Source organism: Carcharhinus amblyrhynchos, chromosome 17 (assembly GCF_965287045.1).
Source record: "Carcharhinus amblyrhynchos chromosome 17, sCarAmb.v2.hapA, whole genome shotgun sequence".
NCBI lineage: Eukaryota > Metazoa > Chordata > Chondrichthyes > Carcharhiniformes > Carcharhinidae > Carcharhinus > Carcharhinus amblyrhynchos.
In genome coordinates, this window is record NC_137340.1 from 28,810,686 (window position 1) to 28,828,248 (window position 17,563).

At 42.0% G+C, this 17,563-nt stretch overlaps 1 protein-coding gene across 1 annotated transcript in view; it reads left to right on the forward strand.

Annotated features, from left to right (window-relative positions):
* cpxm2 (carboxypeptidase X (M14 family), member 2) overlaps nucleotides 1-17,563 on the forward strand; it is a 184,198-nt gene that overhangs the window by 118,671 nt on the left and 47,964 nt on the right. The window contains exons 8-10 of the mRNA XM_080205676.1: nucleotides 8,030-8,153; nucleotides 15,353-15,549; nucleotides 15,655-15,834. Of these exons, the coding sequence (XP_080061802.1) occupies nucleotides 8,030-8,153; nucleotides 15,353-15,549; nucleotides 15,655-15,834 (501 nt within the window). The remainder of the gene's footprint in view (nucleotides 1-8,029; nucleotides 8,154-15,352; nucleotides 15,550-15,654; nucleotides 15,835-17,563) is intronic.

Genomic DNA, 17,563 nt, shown 5'->3' on the forward strand with positions numbered 1-17,563 from the left:
AAGCAGAAACGAGAGAGCATCAGGAATCTCTGTTGTACTGGGGGATTTCATTCAGGCAATACTCAGGAAGCAGGAAGCCCCACAGGTATTTGTTTGTTGGATAAGCATGAGGAGAGATTGCATGATCTGGGTTAACTGGATACACAGGAGAGGAAAGCCAGCCAACGACACTTACATCCTACTCTTGTATCATAGGCCTGTGGATGGCAGTTTTAGTGAAGCCCAAAAATAGATCTCCAGATTTTTGATGCACTCATCCCCCTGCATTCAACTGACATGAGGATAAGAGACATAGGATTTAAATTTTAAATCAAAAGCAACTTGCTCACAACCACTGAGCATTTCAAAGTGCTTTAAAATCAGGGAGGCAGTGGTGTAGTGATATTGTTATCAGCTAATAATCAGAAAACCCCGGGTAACATTCTGGGGACTCAGGTTCAAATTCCATTATGTCAGATGGTGAAATTTTTATTCAATAAAAAATCTAGAATTAAAAGTCTAATGATAACTATGAAACCATCATCAATTATCACAAAAACCCATATGATTCACTACTGTCCTTCAGGGAAGGAAATCCGCCATTTTTACCATCAATCTAATAGAATCATAGAACCCTACATTGCAGAAAGAAGCCCTTCGGCCCATCAAGTCTTCACCGAACACAATCCCACCCAGGCCCTACCCCCATATCTTACCCACTAATCCCTCTAACCTACGCATCTCAGGACACTAAGAGGCAATTTAGCATGGCCAATCAACCTAACCCACACATCTTTGGACTCAAATGGCCATTGAAATGAAGTTTGTAAATAAAGGCAGTCATTTTGTAATTTCACACACAGCAACAGCAATGTGATAATAACTGAATGATGTTGATTAATGGAAAAATATTGGTCAGGACATGGGATAACTCCATACTCTGCTTCACATTAGTGCCAAGGGATCTTTTACATCCACTCAAACATTCTTTTAATCTGAAAGGCAGCACTGTCTCAGTGCTGAACTAGAGTGTTAGTCTTGGTTATTGTGCTCAAGCCTTAGAGACTTGAACCTAGAAACTTGCAATTTATAAGCAAGGGTGCTATCCACTGAGCCATGGCTGACACTCTATAAAATAGGACCTAAAAGTTGAGGAGCATTCTCTTTGAGGCAGACTAACTGAACAGAGATTAGGGGAACAAATGCCTGTGGGGCTTCCTGCTTCCTGCGTATTGCCTGGTTGAAATCCCCCAGTACAACAGAGATTCTTGATGGTCTCTCGTTTCTGCTTTTGCCATTTGCTCAGCAGACCAGAGAGAAAATTCTAAGTGCTGAACGAACTTTCAAACACGAGAGAATCACACTCAAAAGAGGCAGAGTGTGATTCACTCCAGCAGAGGGAGTCTATTCATATTGGAAATCTGGCTGCTCACATATATAGAGCGCTGTTGCACATGAGCAATTCTTTCAGTCTTCTGTGCAACAGAAAGGAGAGACCTGTCAATATCCCCACCCCCCCTACATATCACCCCAATAATCCCCTCCCAGATATTGTCCCAATACCCCCACTCCTGGCCAATTACTGCCCCAGTATCCAACCTGGTCAATCGAACTCCCCACTCCTTCCTGATCACGCCAGCAATCGAGGGCCAGTAAGATCGCAAGACCTGCGCAAACCCTGTTTTTCACCTCATTCGAGATCTTACCGGTTTGTCACGCTGATCATGATCAGCTTGTAAGATCTCCCCTTAGGCTTGACCCAGGAGCCTTCCTGTTCTGACTGATTGAGTACTAAACCATTAAGCCATCAGGAACTTGTAGTTTTTACATTTTTAAGTTTAGCATGTTATGACATTTGCATTTAGGATCTTTGCATTCACTTCAGTGTGATAAAACAAAAAAAAAGAAAATATTGAAGTTTAAATCAGAATTGGAGTTCATGATCTATAGTTTGCATTAGTCCTCTGGATTCATACTCATGCACCAGCTGGAAAAGGGTTGCATGTGTGCAGTTTGCCCATTTTCAACTTTTAGCCAGGACTGACACGCTCGAAGTACCTGCACACAAGAGAAAGAAGAAAAGGAAACAAGGAAGTGAAAGGCATGAAACCAGAAGTCAGGTGAACTGAACAGGAGTGCCATTTAAGAGATGGTGTGCCAGGAAGAAGGACACAGGGAAGGGGACAGGGAGAAGGTCCCAAACAGGGAGGAAGATCCCAAACAAGAAGGGCTTGAGACAAAAAGAAGCCTTATAGAAACAGCTCAAGGGAGATCCGCTTTGGGAGAGAATTCTGCAGCAAGTTCTTCAAAACGATTGTGGTTTGCAAAAGAGGAAGTGAAACCACAGGCTGTCAATCAGGTTCCGATTCTGTCAACATTGTGGTCAGGATCAATGGGGTACTTGAGGTACATTCAATCGTGAAGGGAAATGAAAATAAACACGGGAGGTTGGAGGTTGATAGCATAAATGGAAGTTTTTTTTCAAGGCAGATAAAGTTGAATTTGTTACAGATCAAAGATTTCCATTGGAATGGAGAGGGTTTCAACAATTTCAACTTGCTAGGAAGCCTCAAACTTCAATCAAAGCTGTATGCATACACAGGAGTTCAGTGCACAGCTGGGCAGACTGGAACTCAAGCCCCCTCAGGGCCCAAGGTGTCAGTGCCAGAGTGCTGGGGGAAGGGTACAGTTGGCACTGCCAAGGCACATGGCCTGAAGTGAGGCTGACTGAGGGTTTGAGGGGGTGAGTGGCCGCATCTGCTCGGTCTGTGCGTGTTTGCATGTGCGTGTATGTGCATGTGTGCATGTTTGTGTGTGTGTTGGGGGATTATCTGTGACTTGAGTGATGGTGAGGGGAAGGATGCCCCTCTTTTCTGAGGCGTTGATTGTGTTTCCCTGGACCCTCAGTGTCCAGCACACCATGTCCCTGCTTGTGGGTAGCAACTGTAAAGCCCAGCCCGTGCCTTTCCCACTGGCGGGCTGGGTGAATGATGGGAGGCTGGTGAATTTGCTGTCAATCCTGTTAATGACATTCAAAGTAGCTGGTTTGCATAATTATCTGGCTGCCGCCTGCTCTGGACAGGAACCCAATCGAGGCCGGAGACGTGGAACCGGTGAACGTAGGAAGGTTGATGAATTGGCCATCAAATTCGCTAATTCAAATGAGTGGGTATGCATAATTACCAGGTTGCTACCCACTCTGGGATGGGTCAGACGAATCCTGATAGCCCTGATGCCCATCAGGAATCCCAATTTTCGGCCGATGGCCCATTCACTGGGTTGTCGGGAATCCACGCAACCATCTGAAGAGGACAGAGAATCATGTCCTTTGTCTTCCGTCCATTACAAAGTCCCACTTGGACAGACAAGCCCATCCTTTCTAAGAACCAAAACATGACCTTGCATAAATAAAAATTAGGGGCAGAATTTTCCGGCCCCTCCCACCAGCAGGATTTTCCAGTCCCACGGAAGTTAATGGACCTTTAAACAATCCGCTGTGACAGGACCATAAAATTTCATTGAATAATTGGAGACAGGATGAACAATAATCTCTTTCATCTGATTAGATACACAACGGAAATAATACAGGATATTACTGGATACACTTGGTCACTCTACCTGAATAAAGAAAAAACATTTTAATGATATAAATTACTGACAAGATATGGAAACCATTCAGTTTTACTTTGTGTTCAGCAACATGCTATGAATATACCATTTCTTGACAGGCCACATCTGCCAAATAACCATGCTAAAACCACCTCGTTCTGCCGTTCCATATTATTCACAATCTGAAATGTTACAATTTGTTGAAACTCACATTGTAACCAACGGCAAATAAATACTCGGCTCAATGTTCAAATGAAGAGCGTTGCATGTATTTCCTCTATGTGTAATGTGTGGGTAATGGTGGGTCATTTAAATTAGTGCACCCTTGTCCCTTGTATTTTGTTTTATGCCTAATTACTAATTTTAGTTAGAAACAGCGTTTTTAAGCATGTTTGGTGGGTTCAATAATCCTGTTGTTTTCAACCAATGAGCCAAACAATGGGCTATATCTTCCACATCATGGGCCAGCAAATGGAAGGGAAATAGCATTTGCCTTCTTATTCAGCCATAAACCCTAATGCATGTGAGGCTACCAAAGGTTCAGCAGCTTATCGATGCAATCCTGCAGCCAGGTATCGGGCTTATTCTACTGCATCACTTAGATGATACGGTGATTTAGATCAACTACAATTAGTATCCAAACAGCAGATTCTAAACTTGAATCAGATTTGAGTTATAAGGAGAGGCTGGATAGACTGGGTTTTTTTTTTCTCTGGAGCATAGGAGGCTTAGGGGGTGATCTTATAGAGGTCTATAAAATAATGAGTGGCACAGATCAACGAGACAGTCAATTTCTTTTCCCAAAGGTAGAGGAGTCTAAAACCAGAAGAAATAGGTTTAAGGTGAGAGGGGAGAGATACAAAAAGGTCCACAGGAGCAACTTTTCCACACAGAGGGTGGTGAGTGTCTGGAATGAGCTGCCAGAGGTAGTAGTAGAGGTGGGTACAATTTTGTCTTTTAAAAAGCCTTTAGACAGTTGATATGGGTAAGATGGCTAAAGAGGGATATGGGCCAAATGCAAGCAATTGGGACTAGCTTAGTGATTAAAAAAAGAGTGGCATGGACAAGTTGGGCTGAAGGGCCTGTTTCTGTGCTGTAAACCTCTGACTTTATGAGGATATTTTTGTGGCAGGAAAATGGTATTTTTAGAAAATATTAAAAGGAATGACTTTAGGATACTTAGTGATGAATGCAATAACACCAATCCAGGTATAATTTTAGGGTCAATCCTCACATACTTAACCATAACAGTCTAGAAAATAAATCTAAGGCTGATATCTTTGGCAGAATTATCTCTGATGTTTGAAACTGGCTCAAACCTAAGTCAGCACAAATAACCAGCAGTGCAAATCACAAGTAAAGTGTGGCCTATTGATCTGTTTCTAGTATTTGTCTGTTACGTTTTCAGGAGAACAGATTCTGATGTACAACTGGTTTTCAATGTGAAGAGGTTTTGAAATCTTCTGAACTGAAATCTGAACTGGAAGTATCTGGAAAAATGTTCACACGCATTTGATTTTCAAATTGGATACAATCAAAATTTCTAAAGAAATTTACTTCTGAATGGGTCAAAACATTAATTCAGAAATGTGCAATAACTTAAAACCAATTTTGATTTTTCAGTTTTATTCAGTGATTTCTCCAAAATGCAAAAAAAGACATTTTTTGAAACATTTGCTGTTGCGATACAGCTGATCTTAATTTGCCTACCTTCAAAGTGACAATGTTGGTCAATGCTCTGGTAAAATTAATCGTTTATAGGAGCATATTTTAAGTCACAATTATTGACTCGGGCTTGGGAAACATGAGTTGAGCTCATTTCTGACTTCTGAAATCCAAGCTCGTGTCAGTGCCCCATTTCATGTCATCTCAACACTTAAACAATGCTGATCAATGTAATGGCCAAACTACTGTTTCAGAATTGAGCTCAATGATGAATCTTTGTCATTAAAGCACATCAGGATGGCACAGTGGTGCAGTGATTAGCACTGCTGCCTCACAGCGCCAGGGATCCAGGTTCAATTCCCAGCTTAGGTCACTGCCTGTGTGGAATTTGCATGTTCTCCCCATGTCTGCATGAGTTTCCTCCAGATAGTCCAGTTTCCTCCAACAGTCCAAAAGACATGCTGGTTAGGTGCATTGGCCATGCTAAATTCTCCCTCAGTGTACGCGAACAGGTGCCAGAGTGTGGTGACAAGGGGGTTTTCACAGTAACTTAATTACAATGTTAATGTAAGTCTACCTGTGACTAATAGACTAAGCCTACTTGTTTACTAATAAATAAATAAACTTTAAATCTATGTTACAATGCATCGTCAAATAATATCAGATGAAGTTGTCTAAACATTTTGCACTTACCTGCCAGAATGATTTTGTGACCTCAGCAAGCTTCCCCCAGTGTTCACTAACTCTCCAGTCAGGCGAGTTTCTTGGAGCTTACAAAGCCCGCAGCAGCAGACAAAAACAGCAGACAATGGGGGCAGGAAATTTCCTCTTGGGCTTAATGATAACCTCAGCTTCAGGAGAGGTGTGTATGGGTTCATGATCCAAGGACTTCCTATCCTGTGAAAAGGCCACACAAAGGTCAAGAAGGCACTGCAAATTTGAAATTAGTGCAAAAAAATCTAAGTTCTTGCTATTCCTGGCCCTATTCCAATTTTTTTCTTGAAAACCAATTAAATTAAATTAGACAAACCCGACCCCATTCCAGCCAGAAGAAAAACCAGCCCCTTAAGTTGGTCAATGCCTGGTCACCCAGTTATGTAATCAAGATTATGACAACAAGAATTGCTGGCATCTTGGTACAATTAGTGAAGATAGTTATTTGATAAGAACATGCTAAATGTACAAAGTGTTGCATCACGAACAGCAAATTCTGCCCTTAAAGTTTGACTGGGAGTGTATTTGCATACATTATACACTCAAATCGAAAATCATTGGCATGATTCATTAACAATGTAACTCTAACTGGACGTTGAGTGAAAACCTTCAAACCAACTGTGATCATGTCAAACACCTGTCGAATCATAGAATGGAATGCAGCACAGTGTATTCAGTCCATCAGGTCTGTGCTAGCTCTTTTGAAGAGTAATCTAGTTAGTTCTAATCCCCTATCTTCTCCCATATCATTGCAACTTTACATCCTTCAAATAGTTCACCAGTTCACCTTTTGAAATTTAGTGGTGATAATCTGGGAATACATTTCAAATCCTAACCATTTGTTGCATAAAATATGCTTTTCTCATGTCACCTCTGCCAATTAGTTTGACCCTGTATCTTCTGGTTCTTCAGCTATTGGAAACTTTCTCTTTTGATTTATGCTGTTTGAACACTTGATGATCTGAAACATCTATATCAAATCTCCTTGTACCTTTCTTTGCCCCAAGGAGGACAATCCCAGCTTCTCCAGCTTACCCAAGTCACTACCATACATCACCCTTGGAACCATTCTAATAAATTTATCAGCAGTCCTGTCAAAGTTTTCATGTCCTTCCTAAAGCCAAGTGCTCAGAATTCGACTTGACATTTCATTTAGGGTTCGCATGAGCTTCTGTCCATTGTACTTTATGCCTCTCTTTATGAAGCCCAGGATCCCATATGTTTTATTAACTGCTTTGTTAACCTGTCCTGCCATTATCAAAGATTTTAAAGTTTATTTATGGTTGTCACATGTAAACTTACATTAACACTGCAATGAAGTTACTGTAAAAATCCCCTAGTTGCCACAGTCCGGCACCTGTTCGGGTCCACTGAGGAAGAATTTAACATGGCCAATGCACCTAACCAGCACATGTTTTGGACAATGGAAGGAAACCGGAGCACCCAGAAGAAACCCATGCAGACACGGGGAGAATGTGCAGACTCCACACAGACAGTGACTCAAGCCTGGAATTGAACCCAAATCCTGCCACTGTGAGGCAGCAATGCTAACTACTGTGCCACTCCTTGTAGAAGGTGACCGCTGCCAGGCTTAAAGTTTTCACACTAGCATGGTTTGCATATCATGTTAACATATTACTTCATTTGATTATCTAGCTTCTTGCAAGGGGCTACAGTTCAATTTGTGACACAAATGTGCATCATTAACTTCTATAATGATGTCCTGATATAGAAACACAAATTTCTGTAGTAAGGGACAAACCAATTTATTCAGTTAATTAAGCATGAATGTCTATCTTTAGTGTAACCCCCAGTTGACTGATGATTTATTATTGGTTTATCATTGCTTAGTACTCACTTGTCTAAACTTCTGAATGGCTTATATGATACTACTCCTTGGATGTGTGGGGGTATGCATAGAGTGCACACAATTAAATGAGCTATTGGAGAGAGTCTTTGAGAACAATGCTAAGAAATGCCACTCAAGGGAGTTAATAACTGGTTGTGATTCTTTCAGCCCTAAGCACTGAATTTTCACTGAGTTGTACATTTTGTTGAACAGTTGATGAAGATAGTAAATGAACAGTGTCCAAACATCACCAGGATTTACAACATTGGCAAAAGCTATCAGGGATTGAAGCTGTATGCGATTGAGATCTCTGATAATCCAGGACAGCATGAAATTGGTAAGATTGATATCTGAAAGACTAGATTATCCTTCATGCCTTCATTTGCTCTGCAAGGTTTCCATTCATTTCCCAAGATAAATATTTTCCAAACAGGAAATTACTTTCGCCTGTAACTTTTACCCATAAATATAAAAGGTACAAATGATATGTCCCCAAGGTAGTATCTGGGGTATTTGTCAAAAGAAAATGCCTGAAAAAACTTATTGAAAAATATTTGAACCCCGATTTCATGGTTAGCCTCCTGATTTAGACAGTAGTTTTACAGCATTTTAAACGTAGGCACTAGAATATATTTTTCACCCCTTGAGCAATTAGAGCAGGTCCCACATCGGTCTCCATTTCTGACAAATTGGCATCAGTTCTTAGCAATCTCCCCAGATCTTGTTCATCCATAGCCGGCCTGTACATCTGGCAACAATGACAACAGTTCTTTCACAGCTGAGGCTAAGGAAAGCATAAGATCAAAATCCAATCTGAAATAGGCACTGCGATCTCAAAACACTAGCAAAATGGGCAACCAGGCTTCATTTGCATTGAACTGGTGGACTGTAAGTGTCAATGTATTATCCCAGTACAGCTAAAGTCAATGGGAATTGAATGAAAATTTTCCACTGTTTGGAGTCATATTTTGCACAAAGGAAGATGGTTGTTGGATGTCAATCATCTCAGTCCCAGTATATTGCTACAGGAGCTCCTCAGACCTTACCATCTTCAGCTGCTTCATCAATGACCTTCCTTCCTTCTTAAGGTCAGAAGTGGAGATGTTCACTGATGATTGCACAGTGTTCAGTACCATATTCCTCAGATGCTGAAGCAGTCCATGTTCAAATACAGCAAGAACTGAAACATATTCAGGCTTGGGCTAACAAATGGCAGGGGACATTTTGTCAGACAAGTGACAGGCAAGAACTATCTCTAAGAGGAGAGAATCTAACCATCTCCCCATGACATTCAATGATATTACCATCACTAAATCCCTTAGTATCAATATCCTGAGGGTTACCATTGACCAGAATCTGAACTGGACCAGCTATAAAAAGACTGTGGACACAAGAGCAGGTCAGAGGCTGGGAATTCAGTGAAAGTAACTCACATGTTGACACCCCAAAGTGTGTCTACATCTATGAACACAGGTGAGGAACAAGATGGAATACTCTCCACCTGCCTGGATAAGTGCAGTTATAATAGCAGTCAAGAAGCTTAATAACATTTCAAGCCAAAATAGCCCACTTGATTGGCATCCCAAACATCTTGTTCAACATTCACTCAGTTCACCATCCTCACACAGTGGCAGCAGTGTGTACCATATACAAGATGCACTGCAGCAACTCAACAAAGCTTCTTGATAACACCTTCCAAACCTGCAACATCTACCATCTAGAAGAGTATGGGCAGCAGAAGCATAACCACACCATCACCTGGAAGTTCCCTTCCAAGTCACACGCCATCCTGACTCGGAAATATATTATCCTTCCTTCGCAGTGGCTGGGTCAAAATCCTAGGATTTTGTCCCTAATGGCACTATGATGTATGTACGCCACAGAGACTGTAGCTATTCAAGATGGCAGCTCACCACCACCTCCTCAACAGAAATTAGGATGGGCAATAAATACTGGCCAAGTCAATGATAGCCAAATCTCATGAACAAATTTAAAAAGTTCACTAATTCTGATGCCAAGCTAGCCTGCAGATTGGTCCTAGGAATGGAGAAGGAGGAAAAGCAAAAGCAGGTGTGGACCACAGTACTTCTGTTGAATGAAGAGGAGGAATCCTGCTGTCTCATTGGCTGCATTGAAACTAAATTATAAAATATTTTCTTTTACCTTTTCAGAATGGTCTTCTTTAAGGATCACTAGTTAGGCCACAGAAAACCCAGAATAACAAGAAGACATGCTGTTGCGTCTTGTTTCATTGGTGCCTTTGCACTGAATAACTGTCAGTGTCATAAGAGAGATACTCTTTTCAAAATATGTTAAACTACAAATGATAAGGTTGACATAACACAATCTGTCTGGTAGAAAGCAGGTGGTTAAAATGGAACAGGGGAAATAATTGACTCCCATGTGCCATGGAGGTACAGAGCCACCTTCAGAGGCTGCCTGTCAGCCCTCAGGACCCAGGTTGAATTGCCAGGTTGCATCACTGTCTATGTGGAGGTTGCATGTTCTCTCCATTCTGCATGGGTTTCCTCCACAGTCTGAAAGATGTGCTGGTTAGGTGCATTGATCATGCTAATTTCTCCCTCAGTGTACCCGAACAGGCACTGGAGTGTGGTGACCAGGGGACTTTCATGGTAACTTCATTGCAGTGTTAATGTAAATTATTGTGACACTAATAAATTTTTTAAAAGCCACCTGAGCTTAACGTTTGGGGCTGCTGCTTCCAGCTAGCTGATAAGCCGTTTCAGGTAGAAGTCAGCAATCAGCAGGCTAAATCAGGCTAAATTAGCCATTAAAGTTGGCTAAGTCCTCTATTGACATCTCCTGAAGAAGTCAGCCACTTGCATTCCCTGGGCGCAAAAATTGACCCCAATTAGTTATGAAATGGAGCTCAATGATAAGGCTGTTTGAGAAGTGAATCATAGAATCCCTACTGTGTAGACGGAGGCCATTTGGCCCATCGAGTCTGCACCGACCACAATACCACCCAGGCTCTATCCCCGTAACCCCACTTTACTCTTCTAATCCCCCTGACACCATGGGGCAATTTAGCATGGCCAATCAACCTAACCCACACATCTTTGGAGTGTTTTCCAATCATAGTAAGAAGCCTCACAACACCAGGTTAAAGTCCAACAGGTTTATTTGGTAGTAAACACCACTAGCTTTGCCCCTTCATTTTAGGAAGGATAGATGGGAGAAAAAAGGGGGTGGGGTAGCTCTGCTGATTAAGGATAATATCAGGGCAGTAGTAAGGGAAGATATAGGCTCCAAAGAGCAAAACATGGAATCGTTGTGGGTGGAGATAAGGAACAGTAAGGGAGGAAGATGCTGGTGGGTGTGGTCTATAGGCCCCCAAATAATAACTCAGAGGTGGGGCGGGCTATAAACAAGCAAATAAATGATGCGTGCAGAAATGGAGCGGCGATAATTATGGGGGATTTTAATCTGCATATTGATTGGTTGACCCAAGTCGGACACGGTGGGCTTGAGGAAGAGTTCTTGGAATGCTGTTGGGATAATTTCCTTGAACAGTGTGTGAAGGAACCAACAATGGAGCGAGCTATCTTAGATTTGGTGTTGTGTAACAAGGCAGGAACAATTAGGGATCTTATTGTGAGGGATCCTCTTGGGACGAGCGATCATTGTATGGTTGAGTTTTTGATGCAGATGGAGGATGAGAAAGTAGGGTCCCGAACCTGTGTCCTCTGTTTGAACAGAGGGGAGTACGATAGGATGAGAGAGGAATTGGCAAATGTAGATTGGGGGCGCAGATTGGTCGGTAGGACGGCTGAGGAACAGTGGAGGATCTTTAAGGCGATCTTTTTCGGTGCTCAGCAGAAATATATTCCAATGGTAAAGAAAGAATGTAGGAGAAGGGATAACCAGCTGTGGTTAATGAAGAAAATAAAGGAGAGTATTAAATTAAAAGCTGATGCATTCAGAGTGGCTAAAAGTAGTGGGCGATTAGAAGATTGGGAAAGGTTTAAAAATCAACAAAGATTGACGAAGAAGTTGATAAAGAAAGGAAGGATAGACTATGAAGCTAAACTAGCACTAAATATAAAAAAGGACAGTAAGAGTTTTTACAAATATATAAAGAAGAGGAGGCTGGCTAGAGTGAATGTTGGACCCTTAGAGGATGAGAGGGGGGATTTAGTGGTGGGAGATGAGGAAATGGCTGAGGCCTTAAATAAGTTTTTTGCCTCTGTCTTCACGGAGGAGGACGCGAATAGTTTGCTGGATTTTAAAGATAGAAGGATGGTAGGAGTTGAGGGCCTGAATGCGATTACTGTCACTGGAGAGGTAGTGCTTGATTGACTAGCAGGACTGATGGTGGACAAGTCCCCAGGACCGGATGGAATGCATCCCAGAGTTCTGAACGAAATGGCAGAGGTGATAGTGGATGCCTTAGTGATTATTTACCAAAATTCGCTGGATTCTGGGGAAGTGCCGGAAGATTGGAAAACGGCTAATGTTACGCCACTGTTTAAAAAAGGTAGCAGACAAAAGGCAGGGAATTATAGGCCGGTTAGTTTAACGCCTGTAGTTGGAAAAATGCTTGAATCCGTCATCAAAGAAGAAATAGCGAGGCACCTGGAAAGGAATGGTTTGATAGAGCAGACGCAGCATGGATTCGTTAAGGGGAAGTCATGTTTGATGAATTTATTGGATTTCTATGAGGATGTGACTAGAGCGGTAGACAGAGGGGAACCGGTGGATGTGGTGTTTCTCGATTTTCAAAAGGCGTTTGATAAGGTGCCTCACAAAAGGTTGCTGCAGAAGGTTAGGGTGCATGGAGTTGGGGGTAAGGTGTTAGTGTGGATAGAGGATTGGTTGTCTAATAGGAGGCAGAGAGTTGGTATCAATGGGTGCTATTCTGATTGGCGGTTGGTGACTAGTGGAGTGCCACAGGGATCGGTGCTGGGGCCTCAGCTATTTACCATTTATATAGATGATCTGGAGGAGGGGGCTGAGTGTAGGGTGACGAAATTTGCTGATGACACGAAGATGAGTGGAAAAGCTAATTGCACGGAGGGTGTGGTAAGTCTGCAGAGGAATGTGGATAGGCTGAGTGAGTGGGTGAGGACCTGGCAGATGGAGTATAATGTTAGCAAATGTGAGGTTATCCACTTTGGCAGAAATAATAGTAGGAGGGATTATTATTTAAAGGGCGAAAAGCTGCAGCATGCAGAGGGATTGGGGGTCCTTGTACATGAGTCGCAAAAACCCAGTCTGCAGGTGCAGCAGTTGATCAGGAAGGCGAATGGGATGCTGGCCTTTCTAGCGAGAAAAGGGATAGAATATAAAAGCAGGGAGGTCTTGCTGCGACTGTACAGGGCACTGGTGAGGCCACAACTGGAGTACTGTGTGCAGTTTTGGTCACCGCACTTACGCAAGGATATTTTGGCCTTGGAGGGAGTGCAGAGGAGGTTCACTAGGCTGATACCGGAGATGAGGTGGTTGGACTATGAAGAGAGACTAAATAGACTGGGTCTGTACTCGTTGGAGTTTAGGAGGATGAGGGGGGATCTTGTAGAGACGTATAAGATAATGAAAGGGATGGATAGGGTAGAGGTAGAGAGATTCTTCCTGCTTAGAAAGGATAGCAGGACTAGAGGGCACAGCCTCAAGGGGGGAGGGGGGCAGTTTAGATTGGAGTTGAGGAGGAACTTCTTCACTCAAAGGGTGGTGAATCTCTGGAATTCTCTGCCTGTTGAAGTGGTGGAGGCTACCTCGCTAAATGTATCTAAGTCACAGGTAGATAGGTTTTTGACAGACAAGGGAATTAAGGGTTATGGGGGGAAAGCAGGAAAGTGGAACTGATCCACCTCACATCAGCCATGATCTTATTGAATGGCAGGGCAGGCTCAAAGGGCTAGATGGCCTACTCGTGCTCTTATTTCTTATGTTCTTATGTTCATCAGGTGAGTGACCTCAGGATCACCTGATGAAGGGGCAAACCCCGAAAGCTAGTGGCATCAACTACCAAATAAACCTGTTGGATTTTAACCTGGTGTTGTGAGACTTTTTACTGTGTTTACCCCAGTCCAACGCCGGCACCTCCACATCATGTTCCAGTCATACCAACAATGGTCTATGTGGAACTCTTAGGGAAGGGTGTATCAAACCACATCAATTTACCAATTGTAAACACATTCTGAACACAATATAAATATATGGACTGAATGATTGAACTGGTACAATCTATCAACTGGCATTAGACACAGTGGAAAAAATTAGACATTACTCAAAAATTGTATGACACTACTTGAATCTGCGCTGGGTCTGCCCTGGTGATGACGGCACATTCATTACTCAGGATCCAAGTTTTCTTAAACTTTGAAAAAGCTGTCCAAAATAAACTTCCAAGTATTTACACAGCTCTAGTTCAGAATAGTCAATGATTGAACATTTCCATTAAATAAATAGCTCTATAGTTTGGAAGTAAATTACATCGCTTTCCTTTTCGTTCGTTTGAAACTCAATGTAAACAGTGCTCAGTTCACTGATTGCTGCTTATAAGGATGTGATACGGTGGTAATTTGGAAAGATGAGTATAAGTGGGATGAAAGAGCCTGGCAATCCAAGTTGATCTTTAGATCTAATGTATTAATAGTCGCGTGTATTGAGAATTTAAAAGAAGCTCACTGCTAAAAATGTTGAAACTGCTAACATTAATTAAGCAACTTAAAGCGATCAGAATATTATATTAAATATTGACATTTTGATTCAGAAGGCTAACTATGGTGCTGGAAATTATAAATTCACTGCACCTTGCTCCTTAGCACAGCCACTTACCCTTAGGATATTTTCCAGAAAAGCAAACCAAACTGACCTTATCTCACGCGATCTGACCTTGTGTAATAGTTTTGTTCAACAAAGTCAGATGTTAATGATGACCTAAATATATTACCAAAGTGTTGGAGCTGCAGTCATCCAGGCAAGTGGAGAGTATTCCATCACTCTCCTGACTTATGCCTTGTGATGGGTGGACAGATTTTGGGGAGAAAGTTTTTTTTTAATTCGTTTGTGGGACATGGACATCGTTGGCTGGCCAGCATTTATTGCCCATTCCAAGTTATCCTTGGAGAACAGTTGAAAGTCAAACACTTTGCTGTAGCTCTGGAGGCAGATGTGGGCCAGACCAGTTAAGGGCAGCAGATTTCATTCCCCAAAGGAAATAGTTGAAATAGCCCAGTATTCCCAGCTTCTGATTTGTTCTGTTGCTAGTCCAGTACAGTTTCAGGTTTATGGTAATGCCCAGTTTGGAGTTGGTTCATTGGGGATTTAACGATGGTAATGAGGTAAAGGGAAGAGGGTTGGATTCTCTCTTATTGAAGATGGGCACTGCGTGGCACGTGTTTATTTATTAAGGGAATTCAGTTGTGTAACTTGAGTTTTCCAGTTTTAATGGACACAGGAGACAATGGTTATGGTGCTTGAGAAATTTAATTGAAATGATATGGAGTAAAAGTTGTGTAATTTACTTGTAGTTGTGTATGAAATAATTATTGAACATATTTTTTGAACCAGGTGAGCCTGAGTTCCATTATTCTTCAGGAGCTCATGGCAATGAGGTTGTCGGACGTGAGTTGCTCCTCTTACTGATGCAATTCATGTGCCAGGAGTACCTGGCAGGAAATCCACGAATCAAGCACCTTGTGGAGGAGACTCGAATCCATTTCTTGCCGTCTGTTAATCCTGATGGATATGAGAAAGCTTACGAAGTGGTAATGTCATTAAAACTCTCACCATCCATAATTCAGCAGAGTCTGTTTACTTACCTGAAGGTATGGTGTATGTGAATGTGATCACTCCCTTGTGTTGAATTTTAGGGTTCCGAGCTGGTCGGCTGGTCTTTGGGACGTTGGACTCATGATGGCATCGATATCAATCGCAATTTTCCTGACCTCAACTCTGTTCTTTGGGAAGGGGAGGAGCGCAGGAACATGTACAGGAAAATGAAGAATCATCACCTTCCCATCCCCGAGTGGTACTTATCTGCAAACGCCACTGTGAGTTATCAATATATGCAAACTATATCTAAACTAATAATTTGAATGCATTGTTTAGAATAACAAGTTTTAAGGCATATGGTTGAAGATTATCTCATTACTTCAAATGGACAGAATAGCAGTTAGATGGAAGCACAGGCAAAATTATCCATTTAATAGATGCTTCATATCAATCTTGCCAGTTGTCATAAAGGTTACATTTCGGATAGCTCATCCCAAAAACATAGTAGTTAAGCATTCCTTTTATATTACAGCACTACCACTCACCGCAGCAGCCAGACTTTGCAGGTAGTGCTGTATTGTAAATTGTGAATGTAGAGTCACTCGAGGATGCAATGCTTTGCTTCTGCCCTGGAGAGCAATGCTGTTGCCAGGGGAAAATGTAAATAGCCATTGCTGCACGCACAGCTATTTGCACTGGCTGGGAATGACTGAACACAGTCCATACATTCAGGTCAGTGGTTTTCACATAACTCATCTAAATGGACTTTCCACATAAATTGGCAGAGGTTGAGAAACCAGAAATGAAAGTTGCTATTGAAACTTTTAAACAACTGCCTGTGTGCAGCCTTGTGCAAGTTCAGTTGTTTTTATGTCATTGCTGGTGCTGCTCCATGGTAAAAGGATGATTCCCCAGCACAAGCATTTGAGACTGTTTTGACCTAAGCCGTTCTGCAATTTACAGATGGCATTAAATAACATGGGACACATTGTGCACCGCCTTCACAAAATCTTGTTCTTGACAATCTGAACAGGAGTCTGTGACATGTTCATATGTTTTATGATCAGATGTGGTTTTCTGCATCTATGATCAGTAAGCTTGGTTAAACAATATTTTCCTTCATCATTGGCTTTATTTGACTAGATGGAGAGCAACTTTGCAGAGCACAGTATGCACGTGCAGTCATTCAATGCTGTTCAAAGCTGTGACAAATGAATTAGTCTAATTACAGGCTAATGAACTTAGGGCATTCAGTTTACCACCTTATACCAACACCATTACTCCACAGTTTCTACGAGATGTCATTATTAGCTGGCATTACATTTCAATGAAAGCAGACCAATAATGATAATTCCACAATACTGGTATTTCTGCTCATTGTCAATGTGCTGCTTTATCTACACATACAAGCTATCCTTTGTAGCTATGACATATAGCAATCACCCACTGTTGGTGGACAAACCCAATTTCATACAATCAATCAGACAAATTTAGGCATACCAAGATGATAATTATCATTGGGTGATCATTACTTTGTAAGATGTGTGCCTAAATAGCGATGGGTCCAATGCACAATCCCAGTATAAGTCAGAACTAGATTTGAAACATAGATGCAACACATTGGTTAGCACTGTTGCCTCACACTGACAGGGACCCGGGTTCAATTCCGGCATTGGGCGACTGTCTATGTGGAGTTCGCATTTTCTCTCCATGGACTGTGTGGGTTCCCTTCAAGTGCTCAAGTTTCCTCCTGCAGTCCAAAGATGTACAGGTTAGGTTGATTGGCCATGCTAAATTGCCCCTTAGTGTCAGGGGACTCACAGGGTAAATACATGGGGTTACAGGGATAGAGCCTGGGTGGGATTATTGTTGGGGCAGGTTCAATGGACTGACTGGTCTCCTTCTGCGTTGTAGGGATTTTATGATTTCTATAACCACTATATATGGCAGCAACAATTCCCAGAGACTAAAAATCTTGCTAAGTGGTGCAAAATATCCCAGAAATCA